The sequence below is a fragment of the Hypanus sabinus genome, chromosome 8, assembly GCF_030144855.1.
Source record: "Hypanus sabinus isolate sHypSab1 chromosome 8, sHypSab1.hap1, whole genome shotgun sequence".
Taxonomy (NCBI): domain Eukaryota; kingdom Metazoa; phylum Chordata; class Chondrichthyes; order Myliobatiformes; family Dasyatidae; genus Hypanus; species Hypanus sabinus.
Genome location: NC_082713.1, coordinates 62,689,413 through 62,712,573, shown reverse-complemented (window position 1 = coordinate 62,712,573; position 23,161 = coordinate 62,689,413). Strand labels below are relative to the sequence as shown.

General features: G+C 40.1%; 1 protein-coding gene across 1 annotated transcript in view; it reads right to left on the bottom strand.

Moving 5' to 3' along the window:
- LOC132397626 (protocadherin-9-like) overlaps positions 1-15,856 on the bottom strand; it is an 89,639-nt gene extending 73,783 nt beyond the window's left edge. The window contains exons 1-2 of the mRNA XM_059976403.1: positions 15,829-15,856; positions 8,997-9,098 (exon numbers count right to left, since the gene is read on the bottom strand). Coding sequence (XP_059832386.1) covers positions 8,997-9,098; positions 15,829-15,856 — 130 coding nt within the window. The remainder of the gene's footprint in view (positions 1-8,996; positions 9,099-15,828) is intronic.
- Between the last annotated feature and the right edge of the window lie 7,305 nt (positions 15,857-23,161).

Genomic DNA, 23,161 nt, shown 5'->3' with positions numbered 1-23,161 from the left:
ACCACAGCATTTTGTTTGGTGGGCCAGTTGTAGAATAAATGTAAAAAGCTGCAATTTAAGCAGATTAGCTGAAACTCCCACTCAGGGCATAGGTGTACATCAAATCAGAATGGTTCTTACATCAGTATTGTATATAACTCGATTAATGTGCTTCTCCTGAATGCTTCAGGCTCATATCACTTTTAATGTCATTATAATGTAAATATGAATAACGCAGCATGTGTTTCAAATATAGCGATAGTAGCCAACTTTATAAAAAGACAGAATGCTACAGCACCAAGGGAGGGCCTTCAGTTCATTGTGCCAACATCAGCTTATAAAGAGTTGTTCAAGTCATCTCATTCATCTTATTTTTTTCCTCTAAAATCCTCAGAATTAATTTCTCCATCAAATACTTATCCAATTTCTCTTTGAAATGTACTTCCACCATTTTTTTGTGATGTTATTTCTGTTCACAAATATTAAAAATAATGTCCATGTCACCTCTGATTCTTTAACTACTTTTAAAACGAATCCTCCAGTTTCAGGCCATCCCTGAGTTAAGAACTCAGCAGGTCGGGCAGCATCCGTTGAAATGAGCAGTCAATATTTCGGGCCAAGACCCTTCGTCAGGACTCGGCCCGAAACATTAACTATTTGTTTCAATGGATGCTGCCCGACCTGCTGAGTTCATCCAGCTTGTTTGTACGTGCTAACTTCTAACAAACATTCTTTCTTATTATTCTTCTACTCCTTTGATGGCATTCATTATAATACTTTTGAAGTATGGTTAAAATAGCAAGTGTTTTTTGTGCAGTTTCTGACTTATGGACAAATCCAACTTATGGGAGGAAGATACCCTACAAACTAGGGACAGACTTACAGAGATATACCCCTAGAAGAGCCTGAAATGGGGGAGGGGGTGCTGAGAGGGAGGATGAGCACCCTGCCCCAATGGAAACGTGATTGGCAAATGAAATACAAGTTGGAAGGTGCATGGTCATGCACTTTGGTAGTAGAAATAAATGTGCAGACTATTTTCTAAATGGGGAGAAAATCCAAAAATCTGAGATGCAAAAGGACTTCAGAGTCCTTGTGCAGAACAACCTAAAGGTTAACTTTTAGGTAGTGTCAGTGGTGAAGAAGGTAAATGCAATGTTAGCATTCATTTCAAGAGGTCTAGAATGCAAGAGCAGGGATGTGATGCTGAAGCTTTATAAGGCCTCACCTTGAGTATTGTGAACAGTTTTGGGCTTCTCGTCTAAGAAAAGATGTATTGGCATTGGAGAGGGTTCTGAGGAGGTTCACATAGATGATTCTGGGAATGAAAGGGTTATCATACGAGGAACGTTTCATAGCTCTGGGTCTGTACTTGCTGAAACTTAGAAGGATGCAAGAGGATCTCATTGGAACCTTTTGAATGTCGAAAGGCCTAGACAGAGTAGAAGTGGAAAGGATATTTCCCATGGTGGGGGAGTCTAAGACAAGAGGGCACTGCTTCAGGATAGAGGGGTGTCCATTTTAAACAGAGATACAGAGAAATTTCTTTAGCTATAGGGTGGTTAATTTGCGGAATTTATTTACAGATATTCCCAGGAATAACTGTAATCTTATTCATTTTTAAGTTACAATATCTTGTTTAAATTGTCACAGGTTCCTGACTAAAATGTGATAGTAAGTTCTCTTTGTTCTACTATACTCAACATGCATTAGCCTAATCCACAATTGGATCTATTGAAGTATGCCACTAACTGTCCTCCTTGCTATAAAGAAAAGAATAGACCTTAGACTGATATGTGGGTCTTCATTATCTTATACTTCCCTTCAATTTGAAAGGCACTTGGCCATTACACTGAAGCTAAAAAGAAACTGTAGATGCTGGACATCAGAAATAAATGCAGCAAATGCTGTTAACACTCAGCAGGTCAGTTAGCATTTGTGGGGAAAGTTGTGATGAAGGGTCTCCAATTTGAGAAGTTAACTGTGTTTCTCCTCCCACAAGCTGTTGCTTGACCTTTCCAGTCTCTCTTAGCCTATTCTGTAACAATGCAATCACTGTCCCTGTACTGATTTTGCTAAAGTCATGCTTTGAAAACCCGTATAAACATTAACCACCAATCCAATCATTTCTTCATCAAGGACCCCCATCACATAATTAGAAAAAATGCTTTTAATAGATCTGTAATGGCACTCATTAATTAACCCATATTTTTTCCTAATGAAATTATTCCTGCCTTGAATTACCATATCGACCCTTTCCCTGACACCAACATTATCCCAAAGTGCTGTACTGTGTAGATGTAGTTTTTAACTTTTATTCTGATGTTAATTCAGTAAATGTAGCCAGGAACCTGTGAAAAATTGGTAATGGTCAACAAATTACATGCTGTGGATGGCAGGGAACCTGAATCTCTGAGAATTAAATTCAATTAGACATAATTATCAGGGCAATGCACTGTCAGCTTTCGGATCAATACTGCTCACATGGGATGTCCCCTGTCAACCACACCTGTATTTATATAGCTACCTGTAAACACAATAATATAAAAGACTTTTATTCTAGTACTTGCAGTTGGAAAATGTTTTCTTTTCCCCTGAGGAAGAATAACATAATGGCTCCATGATGGATATAACCCTCCTGTTAAGGATGTCTTTAAGTGGTGCTGTCACAAGAGAGTGGCATCTATTATCAAAGACCTTCACCATCTGGGATATACTCTCTTCTCACTATTACCATCGGAGGGGAAATACAAGAGCCTCAATGACTTAGCATCTTATTCCGTCTCCCCACCACAGCCCCTGCAATGACAGATTTCTGAATGGTGCATGAGCCTGTGGGCACTACCTTATTATTACTTCCTTTGCACTATTTTTTCATTTTGTAGATTATAGTAATTTTATTACATTTAATTTTTAGTCATACTTTTTACTATACTGCTGGCACAAAACATCAAATTTCGCATCAAATATATCAGTGGTAATAAACCTGATTCTGATTCTAATAATGGCAATCTTTAGCTGACACCACTGGGTGTTGGACAACTTGGAAAAATCAATGTGATTTCTGCATTCAGCTTTGATTTAGAGGATTCTGGGGGACATAGATCCTCCCATCTTGGTGAATTATATTATTAGTCCTCTTATTGTTACCAAATACATTATGAAGTAAATTACTTACTAACTTAACTGGCCCCACCATGTAACTCCATCCTGATTGACAATAACCCCACAATTCCAGACAATTCTCCTTACTCTCTGGTTTACATCGTCACAAATCCTCAGTCCCACATTTCCTGCTGGTCTCAAACAAGAGAAAATCTGCAGATGCTGGAAATCAAAACAACACACACAAAATGCTGGAGGAACTCAGCAGGCCAAGCAGCATCTATATAAATAACATTAACGGTTGAAGTCCTACTAAAGGAGTCTCAACCTGAAACATTGACTGTACTTTTTTCCATAGGTGCTGCCTCACCTGCTGAGTGCCTCCAGCATTTTGTGTGTGTTTCCTGCTTTTTTCAATCACTTCCAATCCCCACTTCCTCAGCATCATATATTTCATTACTAAGACAGAGATCATAATATGATGCATTGTGGGTGAGGTGTTGCCCAATGATTGAGTTGGGTAAAAGTGTCTACTGGCATATTGTGTCCATCATGTGTCTATCAGATGTTGTGATCAAAACAGCAAAATCAAAATGGAGATCCTTCATTTCCTTAACTGGGCATTTCAGGAACATATACCCTCTGATGCTGGAAAGACAAATACTGTCATATAGTAGCTGTACTTCCAGCATCAGAGGATATCTTTTCCCTTTATTGTCTTTCATTCCATTAAGGCAAATGGAACATGGAAAATGTTCAAAACAGAATTAGACTTACACTTGAAAAAGAAGAAAAAAATGAGAAAGCTATGAGGAATATACGCAAGGTGGAACTGTTTGCATTGCTACTTCAAAGAGCTAGCTTGCTGCCAATACCATTTTTAATAAGCATCCAAAAAGATTCTTCAAGATACTACTACAATTCTCCATTTTTTCCATGGAAAAATTCCAATTCCTGGTTTCTAGTTGGTGATGTCACTGATGTCAAGCTGAAGGTTATAAGTTCTCACTACCAGCAATGCTTGCTCCTGCACAAATCTTTTCAGCTTACAGTAGAGCATCTAAGGTAGAGAATCAACCTGTTGCAAAGGAAGGACATTCTTGCTATTGACGGAGTGCAGCGTAGGTTCACAAGGTTAATGTTGGAAGATTGGAGCGACTGGGCTTGTATACACTAGAATTTAGAAGGATGAGAGGGGATCTGATTGAAACATATAAGATTATTAAGGGATTGGACACACTGGAGGCAGGAAGCATGTTCCTGCTGATGGGTAAGTCCAGAACTAAAGGCCACAGTTTAAGAATAAGGGGTAGGCCATTTAGAACAGAGATGCGGAAAAACTTTTTCACCCAGAGAGGGGTAGAAATGTGGAATGCTCTGCCCCAGAAGGCAGTGGAGGCCAAGTCTCTGGATGCATTCAAGAGAGAGTTAGATAGAACTCTTATAGATAGCGGGGTCAAGGGATATGGGGAGAGGGCAGGAATGGGGTACTGATTGTGTATGATCAGCCATGATCACAGTGAATGGCGGTGCTGGCTAGATGGGCCAAATGGCCTACTCCTGCACCTACTGTCTATTGTCTATTGCAAACAGATCTCTTTTAAAAATAGTTTCCACAGAGCTTCAGAAGACCAAATAGATTTTGTGTTTTCTGACAAATTTTAATTTCTATGGTGCATTATGTAAAATTTAGTTACAAATCACAACCACCTTCAATCACAAATTACACCACTTTTAGCTACGTATTTCTGATTTGTATTTTTCTCTAACATACAGCTGATAAAAATATACAATGCTCCAGGGGTTTGTGGTCAACAGCCCACCCCTGCATTTCTGATGACCAGCACTGTTTATTGTCCTTGTGTTAAAATGCTTTTGTGGGATTCTACTGGGAAGTTCCAGTTCATTTATCCATATATTTTAGCTTGGGTTATACAGTATTTGTTTATGTGTTTGTGGGTCACCCTAAGTGTAACCAGGGTGTGTGATGGTCACCTCCCCCAACTGTATGAGACAGGTTGGGTTCACTCTCAGGGTTATGGTGTCCCGTCTGCTTTGTGTTTATCACAATAAAATGGTTGTTGAGTTAACAAGCATCCTCCTCTGTCAATATAGACCAAATGCTCACCACAATATGTAACTCTCAATATCTAATAAAGAATAATAAATTTATCCAATGCTTTAAGTATAAAGTTACACTATTCACAATAAAATAAAATGGAAAATTGATCTGCTCTAAGAAACAAAAAAGAACACCAATTTCATATCAAATATAGAAATCCTTGTATATGCTTGTTAAATGCTTTTAACCATAATTTGGACACATTATTGCAATCAAACTGTCCACAGAAATAAAACTTTGCTCTACATGTACTTTGCACATTGTCCTGCATTGGCAACTCTCAAATTAAATTAATTATGTGTAATTTTGGAGGAGGCTTGTTTTTTCAGGACTCATCTGATTGGTCAAGGTAAAATTCAACATAAATAACTCAGGAGATGAATGGTCAAACTGGTTACACCTCAAGAAAATTTTGCACCTCACTCCTCTGCCCAAAAGCTTGCCTAGTCCATTACATCCTATCTTATTAGATCTCAGAATACTGACAATTTGTAGCAGTGTCATTAGCACACCAAATTTGGGTGCCAGGGGAAATTGCACAATGCAAATTATGAATAATGTGAATTATTCATGTCAGAATTGTGAACACTTTGTAGTTCTGACTCCAAAATTATATATATTCCTCTAATACTGAGATCAATGTTTCATTTTTCCAAAAAAAAGAAGCTCTAGTTCCTCTATTATGCTGAGTTAAAGCAAGTAGTAATTTAATTTTAGAATCAAAACGGACTCCAGTTTCCTTAAAGTAATGAAGGGTGACATTGATTAAAGATTAACAAGTTGATGGAATTCTCAAGAGACTTCGCTCTTTGTAATAATTTAATCCCCAGGCAATGCTATTTCAAATCAGCTCTAAATAGAACTTCTCTGTGGTCTACCATTTGGATTTCAGTTTAAGCCTAATGCTGCATTGCTCCACAATGTTGGTTAGGTACATTCCAGAATTGGTTCTAGTTAGGCTTGAATTGTGAACTGGAAGTTTTAACACAATGCAGAAAAGTAAAAGTATTATATTGTTGAATTAAAAAGGACTTGAAAGCATCATTTTTCAAGTTACTGTTACTTTATGAAAAGATGTAGAATGATAGCAAAAGTTATAGTTCCTGCAGTATTACCTGGCAAAAAAACGAAAAATCATCGTTAAATGATATTGTATAATGCTAGAAGTTTGAACAAAGAACAGGAGTTAGCTAAATGAAAACTGAGAATGTTGAAAGTCTGACAGTAACTGTGGAGAGATAGAGCAGAGCTAACATTTAATTTTGATGATATTTTTCTTCATCAGCTTGAAACATGAATTCCGTTCTTTCTCTGTCTCAGCAAGACATTGCCAAACTTGCTCCAGCAACTTCTGTTTATAGTTCATATTTCCAGAATCTGCATTTTTTGGGTTTTTTTTAATTGATTTATCTTTTATGCTTGGTTAGTTTTGTGATCATATCTTTGCTTACAGTCCAATCTGGTAAATAAAGTCCTTAGTCTATAGGTCTTTCCCTGTAATGTTACAACCATACCAATCCACGAGCCTTTTAAAATCTGAAGTTAAAGCATTAACCACTATCTTCCTGCTTCAAGAATTTCATTTTTGATTACCACAATGGTGAAATGATACAATAGAAAACAATGATGCATTTTTTCTTAAAGTTATCTGATCTCTTTAGCAAGAGGATCTGAAACATTATGTACAGTTTGGTGTCCTCACCCTAAGAAATGATACGTGGAAGAGATGGGGGAGTGCAGTGGAGGTTGTTTCCTGAGATGAAGAGTTTGTCCTTTGATGAGACATTAAGCAGAAAGGGCCTCCATACTCTCAAATTTAGAAGATGAGAGAAGAGGCTAGAGAATGCAGAACAGATATGCAAGGGCATTACCTGGACTGAAGACTTGAATAAAAAGAAGACTGGGACTTTAGTAAAGGAGACTCTACATAACCATACAGAGGTTTAAAACATCATAAAGGCCATATAAAGGAAAGTCACAGCCATTTCCTTGTTGTTCCATATTCATGGTGTTGACTGCTATTATATGTGTGCATTCTAAAGAGCACATCAATAGAGTCTTCAGTTTGATGAAAGGTCTTTCTGAGCATTATTCTCTACTTTATGAGAGAAAGTAAAGATTATCAACAACAAGCTGCTTAGTTAAATTTATCACAGAAACAAAAGCATGGAAATCTTTTTCTTAAAACATCTCTGAAAATTGTGTCAGGACCAATAGAATGAAATAGTTCCTGCTCTTTTAGAGCTTAGTGGTCCTTTAAAATAGCAAACACATATTTTGTTATGTTGATATGGAAACAGCAACTAGGTGCCATTTGCCTCTCTGCTGTCAGCTTGATAGGACACAATACATGTTGCTATAAAGTTAAAACAAATGAGAGAAAACAAGTCCAACTACAGACAAAATGTCACGGAAGTTTCTTCTCAAATGTAGCTGGTACACTTGGAGATACAGAATGACAGTTCCAGTATAATAAATTTATTTTTCATACAAATGATTCTGATAAACTGACAGTGACATTTAATGAGAAGAGCAGGGACACTGTTCACTGACACACTGCTCTGGTTCAAACCAGAAGGCGTTAAGGCACATCAGTCATTATATGTGACAATGACTCAGTCTGTTCAACTTCAGCCTATTTTCAGTATATTTTTGTTTTGGGACCTCACTGTCAGTCGAGCCACTTCAGTTGCCTTGATTGCAAAATGATTCTCATGGAACAGTAAATCCAGTCAACAAGTAAAATAGCAAAGGCCTCCATTATTAAAAGACAGATGTAATATCAAACCTGATTGTAAAGATCTGTTGTATCTAAAAAGCTGGCTCCAAGTAACAATACTGGCATGTTGTCATAAAGAGACAGTATTTCTTGTAGATGAAATATTTTGGTTCATAAAATTAAGTTCAAATTGTACTTCATGCAGCACCTATTCTCGTTTCATACATACAATACATTTTAAATCACTCCTTTAAATAACACAGTGCAGTCAGAGAATATCAGTGAACAATTCCAATCACTTAGGTAGATCCATTCCAAATACAAATCTGATTCAAGTACTCAATCTTGGACTAAAATAGTTCTGCATTTTCCAGGACTCAGCCCTGCTGCTGAAATTGCTTACCATTTTATTCTTATTTGAGTGGCGGCAAGAATTATGTTGCAACACATAAACAGATTTTTTTTAACAGAAAGCAGATGAAGGTTTGCCCAGGGGCTTAAGCACTAGAATAAGATACTGCATGTTGAACAGATTCAATCTTTTTTAACACTGTTTTCAGCAGCCTTGTTCTGCTAAAGGATACTGTCTCTTTAAGTCACCTTAAGATTATCCTTAGCAAGTTCTATATCTCTATATTCAGTGAGACTATGTGAACAACAACTCAACCATTTGGTGGATGGGTGGGGTGGTGTGTGCCTTGGAACCAATGATCCACACCAGGGGGTCAAAATGTGGTGATGATTAAAAATATACATGGAATATCATTTGGACATCCCCTGCTTGTTTAGTAAAATGTGTTAAAACTTCCCATTGAGTATGTAATTTTATCAACCAGTTTCAAATTAACATAATGTTAAATGATGTACTTTAGTTAGTACATACATGCTTGAATATTCACTTTTCCCATTTATTTATCTGATTAAGCAGTAATCTAGAAAATAAACCAAAGACATGTGTGAAAGGAATTCAGTTCTGGGAGTTTTGACCTCCTGGTTCAACCATTATCATGTGAATTTGTTGCATATGGTATCATAAGACAAGTACGTGCACAGGAATGACATCATACATACCCCTTATGGGAGGGTTCACGTTTGATTCCACATTCAGATGAACGTTGCGATGTTCTGTGGAACCAGGACAACGAAATGAACTTTCAGAGATACACAAACCCCCTATTAATAACAATAATACAAATACTGAGAATAGTAATAACAATCAACATTTGCATTTAGCAGGCAAGGTGATACTACAGGCACGTCTGAACAGCAGGCCAGTTTAATGTGAACTCATTACCATCTATGTGATACAATGCTGTTTTCCCATTATAATAAAAATACACACTTACTAGAATGGCTTGTGGAAGTTAGAGTTAGCCTTTCTACTTAGTCAGTTACTAATGAAAGCTCAGGAACAGCAGCATTCTCAGTGGGTCTTTCTGGCTGACAATTACTGAGGCCAGACCCCAAATATAAATTCTGAAATATCCAGAAGATGATGTTCCCATTGGCAGAGGGGCCTGTTTCACACCAAAAGATTCACATACAATGTACAAATTACCAATGTATTATATATGTTATTAACAGACAGCAGATGAGAAAACTGAGCCAAGACAAGGTAAAACATGGTATGGGTTTTCACAGGGCAGACACACAGTTGGAGCTTGTTATGAAAAATGAATTGCATAAATTTACTATGCTCAATTTACGTTTCTCTCATGATGGACTACAGTGCTGAATATTAACACAACGTCTGTCCATTATAAGATATTTGCCAGCATTAATTCATTTAGATGAACTAATCAACTCTATCCTAAAGTTGTTTTGAATGCAGTAATTCTGGCATGAAATCCATTAATTTCCAGAAAGAAACATATTATCATTTGCATAAATGTAATATCTTCACACAGGGTAGTCCATATTTCTGACGGAAATTCATTCTTTGTTTTACCTTGGCATGATTCAAGGTTCTGATATTCTTTGTTAACACATCATATCGCATCATAACTCACTATATTTTCTAAAGCTAATCATAGCACTTTATCTCTAATCACAGGGCACCTTGGAATTCTGCTGACAGCTCAAGCATCCCTCCTACAGATGACTTCACTGGAATAACTTTAATCAATTGGGTAACAACTTTTGGAGGATCTGTCCTGGGCTCGGTATGTAAGTGCAATTATAAGAAAACATGGTAGCACCAAATACTTCCTTAGGAGTTTGCAAGGATTCGGCATGACATCTAAAACATTGACAAACTTCTATAGTTTTGTGGTGGACAGTATATTGACTGGCTGCATCACAGCCTAGAATGGAAACACCAATGCCCTTGAATGGAAAATCCTACAATAAGTAACCGATATGACCAAGTCCAAGACAGGTAAAGCTGTCATTACTATTGAACACATCTACATGCTGCTGCCATCAGGAAGAAGGAACAGGGGCCTTAGGACTTACACCACCAAGTTCAGGAACAATTATTGCCTCTCAATCTCAGGATCTTGAACCAATTGGGATAAGTTTACTCAACTTCATTAGCCCCATTATTGAAATATTTCCATAACCTTTGGACTCACTTTCAAGGACTCTGTCTCACATTCTTGATATTTTTTGCTTACTCATTTTTTATTATTATTTATGTTTTTATTTGCATCGTGTATGTCTATTGCACACTGGTTGTTGATTTGGTCTTTCATTGATCCTTTTATGGTTATTATTCTATTATGGATTTATTGAGTATGTCCACAAGAAAATGAATCTCAGGGTTGTATATGGTGACATATATGTACTATGATAATAAATTTACATTGAACTTTGAACTTTTTAGCAGCTTATTTTGATTAACATGTAGATTTTTGAAGAGATTTTTGTGGTTTGCAAGATTCAGAAAAGGGCAAAGATACCTTGTGGTTGTCCAAAAATAAGTTGTTGACAACTTTGGGGTTAATAATTCTCAGGGAAAAAAATTTACAAAGTGGTTTCCTCAGAGAATTTTCGCAAGCTCCTTTCCATGCTGAGAAATACAAGCACACAGGAAAGAAAAAGAAAAAAAATAAGACAGTATAATATCTGTGGAGGGAGAAATGGCTCATTTGGTAGCTGCTCCAGTTTGAAACTAAATTACGTTGTAAATATCCTGAGTAAAATCCCTTTTCTCTGCTGAGTTTGCTAAGATAGATATGGTGGCAGTTTGAGCGTCACAAGATGCTCTGTATTGATAAAGAGTAAGGCAATTCAACAGAGGTTTCCAACTTGGCTAACCAGCAGCAAAGAATAATTATATGAATGGCAAGAGTGGGTAGCATGGTTTTTGAGTTTTATGCCTCCAGCTCCAATGTTTAAAAAAATGCAGATGATATTTCCTGAAATTTTCGAAGTATATTGAGCCATTTTTACTTCTGAGTGAAACATGGTAATAACTGTTTCTGGAGAGCTTAACAATACTTGAAAACTCAGCTGGGTACAAGTCATGAATCACCCTTCTGCTCCTGTTATGATTTCCACATCAGAGACACACAGGATGATAAATTTATTACTCTTCCTTGGAGACACTACTAAGGAAATCTGATCACTGCTTCTGTGACACATCATTGCAGGGCACTCCCAGGGCTTTTTCACTTTCCTATGGCCATACCAGACAGGGAGCCATATCAGCTATGTTTGATTATCTGTCACGAACATCTACTCACTATGACATCAACTTGTCCCACTGCCTGCTTATGCCTATCCCAGCTCTCCAAATGAACTGATGCAATCCTCAGACCTGTTAGCAATGAAAGGCTTTACCCTCAGCCTAATCATCAATATTAACACTCTCTTTGAAATCCAACCACAGTATTCCCCACTGCATGTCTCTCACCCGCATTCTCAAGATCACAGGGTAGGACAAGACTCTAATGCCTTGATGTCTTTCTCTGCTACCCCACTCACTTCCTTGATCAGAAAAATGAAGCAACTGAGCTGAATTGGCTACCTCAGCCCTGAAAACTCAACCAATCACAGCAGCACTTCCAACCCAAGATTAGCCTTGGAACCAAATAGTAGCAAATTTTGGATTAGTAACTGAAATTAGCAATGAAGACTGAAGCTAAAAACAGTCATTAGTGTTTCTCTAGCATGAGAAACTCTGCAGATGTTGGAAATCTAAATCAGAACACACACAAAATACTGCAGGAACTCAGCAGGACAGGCAGTATCTATGGAAAAGAGTAAACAGTTGACATTTTAAGCCAAGACCCTTCATCAGGACTGGAAAGGAAGCGGAGAAGTAAGAATAACAAGGTGGGGTGGGGAAGAAGAAGTACAAGGTGACAGGTGACAGGTGAAACCAGGAGAGGGGTTGGGTGTGAAGTAAAATGCAGGGAAGTTGATTGATTAATGAAAGAGATAGAACATTGGAGAAAGGGGAATCTGATAGGAGAGTATAGAAAGCTATGGAAGAAAGGAATGGATGGAGCACCAGAGGGAAGTGATGGGCAGGTAAGGAGATAGGGTGAGAGAAGGAAACAGGAATGGGGAGTGGTGAAATTGGGGGAAATTAACAAAAGTTTGTGAAATCGATGTTAATGGTATCAGATTGAAGGCTACCCAACCTGAGTGCAGTCTCATTGTGGCAGTACTGGAGGCCATGGAATGATATTTCGGAACAGGAATGAGAAGTAGAATTGAAATGGGTGGCCACCAGGAGATCCCATTTTTTCTGGCAGACAGAGCAGAGATGCTTAGCCAAGCAGTCTCTCATCGGGTCTCATTGATACACTGGAGTCCGCACTGGGAGCACTGAATATAGAAAATAATCCTAACTGAATCACATTGAAGTGCTGTCTCACCCGGAAGGATTGTTTGGGACCCTGCATGGTAGTGAGGAGGGAGGTTTAGGAGCAGGTATGGCAGTTGTTCTGCTTGCAAGGGTAAATGCCAGGAGGGTGATCAGTGGGGAGGGATGAATGAAGAAGGGAGTCACATAGGGAGTGATTCCTGCAGAATGCAGAAAGTGGAGGAGAGGGAAAGATGTATATGGTGTTGGGATCCTGTTGGAGGTGATGGAAGTTATAGAGAATTGTGTGTTGTTCACAAAGGCTAGTGGGATGGTAGGTGAGGATATGAGGAATACTATCCCTAGTGTGGTGGTGGGAAGATGAGGTGAGGACAGATATGTGTGCAATGGAAGAGATGCAGGTGGAGGAATGGCATCCTCTTCCTTTGGAGAAGGACGGCATCTCATTAGTTCTGGAATGAAAAGATTCATCCCGAGAGCAGATGCAGTGGAGTCAGAACTGAGAGAGGAGGATTGAATTTTTACAAGTGACAGGGTGGGAAGAGACATTGTCCAGACAGCTATGAGACTCTGCGGGTTTATGAGAGATATTTCTAGATAGACCGTCTCCAGAGATGGAGATAGAGACATCGAGAAAGAGGTGTTGGAAATGGACCAAGTAAATCTGAGGCAAAGATAATGAAGTCGACAAGCTCAGCATGGGTGTAGGAAACAGCACCAGTGCAGTCATCGATGTAGCATAGGAAAAGTTAGGGAGTGATGTCAGTGTAGGCTTGGAACACTGACTGTTCCACATAGGTATCAAAAAGGCAAGTATAGTTGGCACCCATGCAAGTGCCCATGGCTACACCTTTTGTTTGAAAGAAGAGGGGGGAGCCGAAGGAGAAATTATTGACAGTAATGACAAGCTCTGCAAGACGGAGGAGAGTGGTGGTCGACAAGATCTGGTTGTGCCTATCCGCCAGAAAGCGAAGAACTTTAGGGCCCTCCTGATGGGGGATGGAGGTGTATATGGGGCTAGACATGCATAGTGAAAATGAGATAATAATGGCTAATGAATTTAAAGTTATTGAAAAGATCAAGAGTGTGTGAAGTGTCACAGATGTAGGTCAGAAGGGACTGAACCGGGGGTGGGGGAGGGGTGAATAAAAATTGTCGAGGTATGCAGACATGAGTTTAGTGGTGATGGGGCAGGCAGAAACTATGGGTCTAACTAGACAGGCAAGTTTGTGGATCTTGGCTAGGAAGCAGAAATGGGAGGTGCAGGGTAAGGGAACTATGAGGTTGGTGGCAGCAGATGGGAGTTCTCTAGAGTCAATAAGGTCGATGATGGAGTGGGAGACGATAGCCTGGTGTTCCTTAGTAGATTCCTGTTCAATGAGTAAGTAAGAGGAAGTTTCTGAGAGTTGTCGCCTGGTCTCAGCAAGGTAGAGTACAGTCTGCCAGACTGCAGTACCCCATTTTCTGTGGGTTTAGTGGCATGGTTGGGATTGGTGTGGAAAGAGTAGAGAGCAGTGCATTCAGAGGGAGTGAAATTAGAACTGGAGAGAGGAGTGTTAAAGTCAAGACAGTTCATGTCTCATTGACAATTAGTAATAAGACGAGGCAGTACAGGCAAAAGACCAGAGCAGGGTGTCCAGAAGAGGAGAAAGGTTCAAGACGGGAGAAGGGGTCATCTGAGCCGGCTGGAGAGCCCTTGCCAAAGAAAAATTAATGCTTTGCTGTTTTTCTCATCCAGCGCACCTATTAGGATGTATTAGAATTTCCAAGCCAATATATGAAGGGAAAGGATCAAACAGAGAGGAGTAAAGGTCTAATACACAGCATCTGGATGGATTAACCTATCACTTAGGGGCAAAAAATGGCTTGTGCATTGGAACATTTGGAATCTCCTGAGGATTTTATTTAAAAGTTCAGCATAAACCAATGAAAAGTACAGAGAAATCCAAAAGTGCTTTGAACAAATTTATATCTGTAATATGCTGTACACTCAACAATTTAGGAAAAGCTTCTTTCATTCTATCATCACATTTCTGAACAATCCAAGAATACTACATACCTCATTATTCCTTTTTATATCATTTATTTGTTCTTTATTTTGGGCTGTTTTTATGCCTTTGCACTGTGCTGCAGGTACAAAACAACAAATTTCACAATATATAGGCCAGTGTTAATAATCCTGATTCTGATTCTGATCTGTATCCCAGAAAGCCTGTGCCCCTTTGTACTTTAACATTAAACATAAAGTCAAAATATGCTACCAGAGATGATCTTCCATATTTATCGGCCCATCTGATTGGATCAGCCTGAACGCGATAACTACTAATTGCTGAAAGCTCACCTTTTACAGACTTTTGGACTATCAGAATCTGAACACACCAAACAGTTGCTCACCTTACCAGGTCTCAGCAATACGAGGTCTTTGAAGCTAATGGGCCACATGCCGACTCTCCTGGGAAATCAACATCCTTGTTTTATTTTTAAAGAACTCTTCATGGAGCAAATGCCTCATGTAGCCCATGCTAATGCATCCGTGATGGACTGTAGGGAGCTTGCTAATATGGTTGATAGTCTACACTCAGCTGGGTAGCAGTGCATTATTCCTTAAGAAGCCCAGTCAACAAGACTCCAACATAGGGATACCCATGGCTGCAACACCAGGCCTGTGCTTTTTCGATGCCCGCTTTGGTAGGAACGCTAGGAAGTGCCAACCACCTTGGAGTTTATGACAGTGCCAGTGCATCGGGACATCAGGGTCATCTACTGTTCATTATGGACACCCTTTCAGTGTGACGCTTCCTGTGTGACACAGGTGCCTATTGATCAGAAGGCAAAGATCGATGAAACCTCTCTGGAGGCCACCAACAGAACAGCGAACCAAACCTGTGGGACATGAAGGGTGACATGCTGCTTCAGTGGGTGACGAGTAGTAGCTAGACCTCTGCTTGATGCAGATTTCCTGTGTGCCCAAGGACTGTTAGTCGATCTTAAGAACTGCCAGCTTGTGGATGTCAAGAACTTTGGGTTGTTATCCTGCTCCCTCAGTGAGTTCTCCACAATGATTCTGTCAAGTGCATGCACCACTGCATGTGAGTTTATCTGACTGCTGGCCGAATTCCCAGATCTCACCAAGCCCTCGTTCTCCATTACAGTCCATTAAGCACTACATGGGGTTGAGCTTTACGTTCCCACTACTTGCACACCAGTCCATGCCCGTGCACCTAGACTGGACCCAGAAAAGCTGGCAACTGTGAAGGCTGTGTTTGCCAGTTGTAGAGCCCCTGGGCTTCACCCCTCCATATAGTCACTAAGTCTGATAATGGTTGCCGCCCATGTAGTGACCACCACCCCCAGTTGTTACCAGGTCTCACATATTCAAGGCTTTTTGGCATGTTTAGTCGGAAAGTTAGTTTTTTCCAAAATTGATCCAGTCAGTAGCTAACAATAGGTGCCTGTGTGCTCAAAGGACATTAAAAAATGCTATGATAGAAACATAGAAAACATAGACAACCTACAGCACAATACAGGCCCTTCGGCCCAAAAAGTTGTGCTGAACAAGTCCCTACCTTAGCAACTTCTAGGTTTACCTATATTTTTCTAAGCTCCATGTACCTATTCAGAAGTCTCTTAAAAGACCCTATCATATCCGCCTCCACCACCATTGCCAGCAGCCCATTCCATGCACTCACCACCCTTTGAGTAAAAATCTTATCCCTGACATCTCCACTGTACCTACTCCCCAGCACCTTAAACCTGTGTCCTCTTGTGGCAACCATTTCAGCCCTGGGAAAAAGCCTCTGACTATCCACATGATCAATGCCTTTCATCATCTTGTACACCTCTATCAGGTCACCTCAGCCTCCATCGCTCCAAGGAGAGAAGGCCGAGTTCACTCAACCTATTCTCATAAGGAGTGCTCCCCAATCCAGGCAACATCCTTGTAAATCTCCTCTGCACCCTTTCTATGGCTTGCACGCCCTTCCTGTAGTGAGGCGACCAGAACTGTGCACAGTACTCCAAGTGGGGTCTGACTCGGGTCCTATATAGCCGCAACATTACGTCTTGACTCCTAAATTCAATTCCACGATTGATGAAGGCCAATACACCGTATGTCTTCTTAACCACAGAGTCAACCTGCGCCGCTGCTTTGAGTGTCCTATGGACTTAGACCTCAAGATCCCTCTGATCCTCCACACTGCCAAGAGTCTTACCATTAATACTATATTCTGCCATCATATTTGACCTACCAAAATGAACCACTTCACACTTATCTGGGTTGAACTCCATCTGCCACTTCTCAGACCAGTTTTGCATCCTATCAATGTCCCATTGTAACCTCTGACAGCCCTCCACACTATCCACAACACCTGCAACTTTTGTGTCATCAGCAAATTTACTAACCCATCCCTCCACTTCCTCATTCAGGTCATTTATAAAAATCACAAAGAGTAAGGGCTCCAGATCAGATCCTTGAGGCATTCCACTGGTGACCAACCTCCATGCAGAATATGACCTGTCTACAGCCACTCTTTGCCTTCTGTGGGCAAGCCAGTTCTGGATCCAGAAAGCAATGTCCCCTTGGATTCCATGCCTCCTTACATTCTCAATAAGCCTTGCATAGGGTACCTTATCAAATGCCTTGCTAAAATCCATATACATACATCTACTACTCTTCCTTCATCAATGTGTTTAGTCACATCCTCAAAAAATTCAATCAGGTTCGTAAGGCACGACCTGCCCTTGACAAAGCCATGCTGATTATTCCTAATCATATTATACCTCTCAGGATTTTCTCCATCAACTTACCAATCATTGAGGTAAGACTCACTGGTCTATAATTTCCTGGGCTATCTCTTCTCCCTTTCTTGAATAAAGGAACAACATCCTCAACCCTCCAATCCTCTAGAACCTCTCCCATCCCCATTGATGATGCAATGATCATCGCCAGAGGCTCAGCAATCTCCTTCCTCACCTTCCACAGTAGTCTGACTTACATCTCATCTATTCCCGGCCATGTTTCCAACTTGACGCTTTCCAAAAGCTCCAACACATCCTCTATCTTAATATCTACAAGCTCAAGCTTTTCAGTCTGCTGCAAGTCATCACTGCAATCACCAAGATCCTTTTCCATAGTGAATACTGAAGTAAAGTATTCATTAAGTAGCTCTGCTATTTCCTCCAGTTCCATACACACTTTCCCACTGTCACACTTGATAGGTCCTATTCTTTCACGTCTTATCCTCCTGCTCTTCACATACTTGTAGAATGCCTTGGGGTTTTCCTTAATCTTGCCCACCAAGGCATTCTCATGGCCCCTTCTGACTCTCCTAATTTCCTTCTTATGCTCCTTCCTATTAGCCTTATAATCTTCTAGATCTTTAACATTACCTAGCTGTTTGAACATTTTATAAGCTTTTCTTTTCTTCTTGACTAGATTTATTACAGCCTTTGTACATCACAGTTCCTGTACCCTACCATAACCTTCTGTGGTATTGGAACATACCTATGCCGCACTCCACACAAATATCCCCTGAACTTTTGCCACATTTCTTCCGTACTTTTCCCTGAGAACATCTGTTTCCAATTTCCTGCCTGATATCCCTTACTCCAATTAAAAGCTTATCTAACTTGTCTGTTCCTATCTCTCACCAATGCTATTGTAAAGGAGATAGAATTATGAACACGATCTCCAAAATGCTCTCCCACTGAGAGATCTGACACCTGACCAGGTTCATTTCCCAAAACCAAATCAAGTACAGCCTCTCCTCTTGTAGGCTTATCTTACATATTGTGTCAAGAAAACTTCCTGCACACATCCAACAAACTCCACCCAATCCAAACCCTTTGCTTTAGGGAGATGCCAATCGATATTTATGAAATTAAAATCTCCCATCACAACAACTCTACTATTGTTACACTTTTCCAGGATCTGTTTCCCTATCTGCTCCTTGATATCCCTGTTACTATTGGGTGGCCTATAAAAAACACCCCATAAAGTTATTGACCCCTTCCTGTTCCTAACCTCCACCCACAGAGACTCTGTAGACAATCCCTCTATGATGTCCACCTTTTTTGTAACCGTGACACTATCACTGATCAACAGTGCCACGCCCCCACCTCTTTTGCCTCCCACTGAAACACCATCTGCTTTACAGTCTCCCTTGTGCACAAATACAGAAGCTGACAAATGAAAGACCACTGTGTGAGTTTCAATCCTAGATAATGGCTCATACCTCAAAATAGATTTTCTGGCCAAGAGGAATGCACAAAATTGACAAGATCCTTACTTCCTGCTTAAATTTACTTTTAAAGCACATTTTAATTTCCAGGCCATCTTGCTTTCTTTAGCTTGTGAAAAACTAAACTATTGCTCTGGAGTGTACTCATATGTTAGATTTATAATTCTTTGGCTTCACTAGAAATACAATTATTATATTGGGCAATATACTCTCAGCAGTTCTTTGGATTCTGCAGGTTTCTTTTAAAAAGGTAGTAAGTAATGAGCTTTCAAAAGTATCAACTGTGCTTCAGTGGAAGCAATGTCAGCTACCAGTCCGGTTGTAGGTTGAAGTCCCTCTCCAAGGACTGGAGCACAGTGTTAAAGTCTTTGCTTCATTGCCATGCTGTAATATCAGAAAAGCCCTACATTGTGGTCATTTACATTTACAACCAGGGCTGTAAATAATCCCCTCTCACTTTTTGAAGAGCAGGAATGTACTCTCCAGTATCCACTTTTCAAGCAGCATCATCTAACAGATTGTCTGGTAATTATCTAAATTACATGTGCTGGTCTTGTTCTGTACAAATTGACTTTATATAGTCAGCACAACATGCTCAGCACTTTGGAATAGGTATCATTTTCAATGAGGCAGCCTGAGATCACTTCAGCTTCAAAGGTTAGATGTGACTTTCAGCCAAGGTCTTATATATTGCTGTGAAATGTTATTTTCCATGCTGAGGAAGTAAATGCAAATATTTATTCCAGCCAGTAATAGCCACAAGAAACAAAAGCAAGGATCCCTAGAAGAGTGGGCTTGCCTCCATTGCGTACACACCAATGTTCTTGGCTTAAGTAACACACACAGTCCTCTTGCTCAGCCAGGTTAAAAAATGCATACAAGGCACACAGAACTAAGAGGGAATTATTTTTTGTCAATTGTTGGTCACAGATATTGGATAACTTTCTGGCTGTTCTGCATTTGGTGTCTGTGTATGCATATAGTGAAAAACATAACTCTGGACTGAAAGAAGTTAATAAGACAGCGGCAGATCCTCTGCTTAAATGTCCACATGGGTCCAATAGGGTTTGCGTGGTATTTCCAGCTCCTGGGCCGGAAAACTTGCCAGTGATCAAAGCTGCCCCTTTGATAAGCACAGCCAGAGACTGCTGCTGGGAAAATAGTAAGTAAGTGAAAAAAAAAACAATACTCAGGAAATCAGGTGGCATCTTATGAATGGTCATTGACAATGTGAAAGTTTATCTCTGTTTCTCTGTCTACTGATGCTGCCTGACCTGTTGAGTGGTTCAGGCACATCCTGTTCTTGTTTCAGATTTTCAGTATCTGCAGGTTTTGTTTTCTGAAATGATAACTTGATCTTCTGTATCTTCAGTCTATTTAAATATATTTAATTGTTGTTAATGTCTGTGTTTTTATTATCTTAATTATTCTTAATATGAATTTTATTTATTAATGATTCCTGAATGATTTTGAATGTTTGTGAATACGAAGGCAGAGCACTTCTCGGTAAATGATTATTCTCCTGATCTACCAAGGCCTTTCCAAAGTGTACAAGGCATAGCAGAGTATTGTCAACTTTCAAACTGAATACAGCACCAAGCAGCTTGATGCCATCCATGATAAAGCACCCCTCTTAAATGCCTTCCAATCATTTACACTAAACAGATCATCTGATGAAACAAATGTTGGGGGTGTTGTGGATAGTGTGGAGGGCTGTCAGAGGTTACAGCGGGACATCGAAAGGATGTAAAACTAGGCTGAGAAGTGGCAGGCCGAGTTCAACCCAGATAAGTATGAGGTGGTTCATTTTGGTAGGTCAAATATGATGGCAGAATATAGTATTGGCAGTAAGACTCTTGGCAGTGTGGAGGATCAGAAGGATCTTGGGGTCCATAGGATACTCAAAGCTGCTGCGCAGGTTGACTCTGTGGTTAAGAAGGCGTACGGTGCATTGGCCTTTATCAACTGTGGGATTGAGTTCAAGAGCCAAGAGGTAATGTTACAGCTATATCAGACCCTGGTCAGACTCCGCTTGGAGTACGGTGCTTGTTCTAGTCACCTCACTAAAGGAAGGATGTGGAAACTATAGAAAAGGCGCAGAGTAGATTTACAAGGATGTTGCCTGGATTAGGAAGCATGCCTTATGAGAATAGGTTGAGTGAACTTGGTATTTTCTCCTTGGAGCAACGGAGGATGAGAGGTGACCTGATGGAGGCGTATAAGATGATGAGAGGCATTGGTCATGTGGATAGTCAGAGACTTTTTCCCAGGGCTGAGATGGCTAACACAAAAGGGTACAGTCTAAGGTGCTTGGAAGCAGGTATAGAGGAGATGTCAGGAGTAAGTTTTTTACGCAAAGAGTGGTGAGTGCATGGAATGGGCTGCCGGTGATGATGGTGGAGTTGGATACAACAGGGTTTTTTAAGAGTCTACTGGATAGGTGCTTGGAGCTTAGAAAAATAGAGGGCTATGGGTCACCCAAGGTAATTTCTAAAGTAAGTACATGTTCGCCACAACATTGTGGGCTGAAGGACCTGTATGGTGCTATAGATTTTCTATGTTTCTGTCTTTTTATGTTTCTGAACATCTAGTCCCTCCTCCATTGGAGCACAATGGCTGTAATGAACACCATCCATAAAATGCACTATAGTTGCTCAGCTGGGGTTCTCCCCAAACACAAGGGTTGGAAGACTGAGGAGGACAATGGCAGCAAGCACACGGATGCACTATGACCTATAGGGTTTCTTTCTGAATCATGCACCATCCTTAGATAGAACAATATCACTGATGCTTCATTGTCACTAGAACTAAATCCCAGGCTTCTCTCCTAAACAGTATTCCAGAAGGACTGCACCAATTCAATAGGGTGGCTCACCATCGTCTTTTCAATGGCTATTATGGACGGGCAAAAAATACTGACCTTGAAAGCAATGCAAAGATCTTGAAAAGTGAATGTATATAGGAAGTGTACACTCTTACTAAATAGTTGGGTTCAAGTTCAGGTGAAAAAAATTTGTGACCCACCAGCCTTGCCTAACACCCGTACATACCTAAGATACCAATACCTCATAGCAAAGGTTGACCTATTTGTGACCCATACTAGAAATGCTCCCTCACGACTATGGGATATGTGGGGCAAGCAAGAATAAACACAAATCTTCAGGCAACGCACTACTCTTTTATTGAGTACAGTAACGTTGGACATCCCAAGGAGACAATTCTTGATAGATTGAGAAACTGTCTGTATCTTTGCACACTAACAATTATAGCATGATACCCTGGAGGTGAAAATTGGCTGCACATCACTCTTGGCATGGTGTATGTTTTCGCAACAACACTCTGTCTGCTTATTCAAACCAACTGGAACAACGTTAATCACAAGGGACCAACATTTCTAGTGGAAGGATGGCAGTGTTCAACTTTCCTGATACAGAAAATGAATCAAGGATAAAATCTATCTTGTTAACCACTAGCCAGACACAAATTCCTTGACTTGATAGAAATAAGGATAGCATACAGAAATGGAACAAGAGCATCATTCTTGCTGCTAAAAAAGTTGGCAAAAATCAGTATGATGCACTGTCAGCTGGTCACAAATAATCTGCTTGTGAGGAAATACATTTTCCATCAGGAAACTGTCTGGCTTGTGATGATGGATATAGAGTCATAAATATGGATTTGGGGCAATCTGAATGCTATCATGTGTTGTAATGTTGCCACGATCACAGGCCAACCTTAGTGTTGTATTATTCTGTCTATCTCTACTTATAGAAAGAGGGCAGTAGCTAATCCTCCTTGCCTAGTGATCTCACTCATGCTATACTCAACAGTATACTGATTGCTGAAACTTTGGATAAAACCTGCCTTGCCCTAGAAGTATAATCTTAAAACTAATGAGCTTAGCAATTCCCTGTGGTGCTGATGGTGCACTTGTTCAAGTCACAAGCAAGTGACTTGGCTCAGTGACATCCAGTTTCTTGATTCATCAAGAATTGTCTTCTTGGGATGTCCAAAAGTACTGTCCTCAACAAAGGAGGGTGTTGCCTGATTTTGTGCCTTTTGCCCCACACATCCGATAGTTCTAGAAGGTATAACCCGTACAAAAAGGACAGGTTACACCTGAATCTGAGGGGAACCAATACAATTGCAGGCAGTTTTGCAAGAGCTGTTAAGGAGGTTTTAAACTAAGTTGGCAGGAGGATGGAAACCAGAGTGATAGAGCT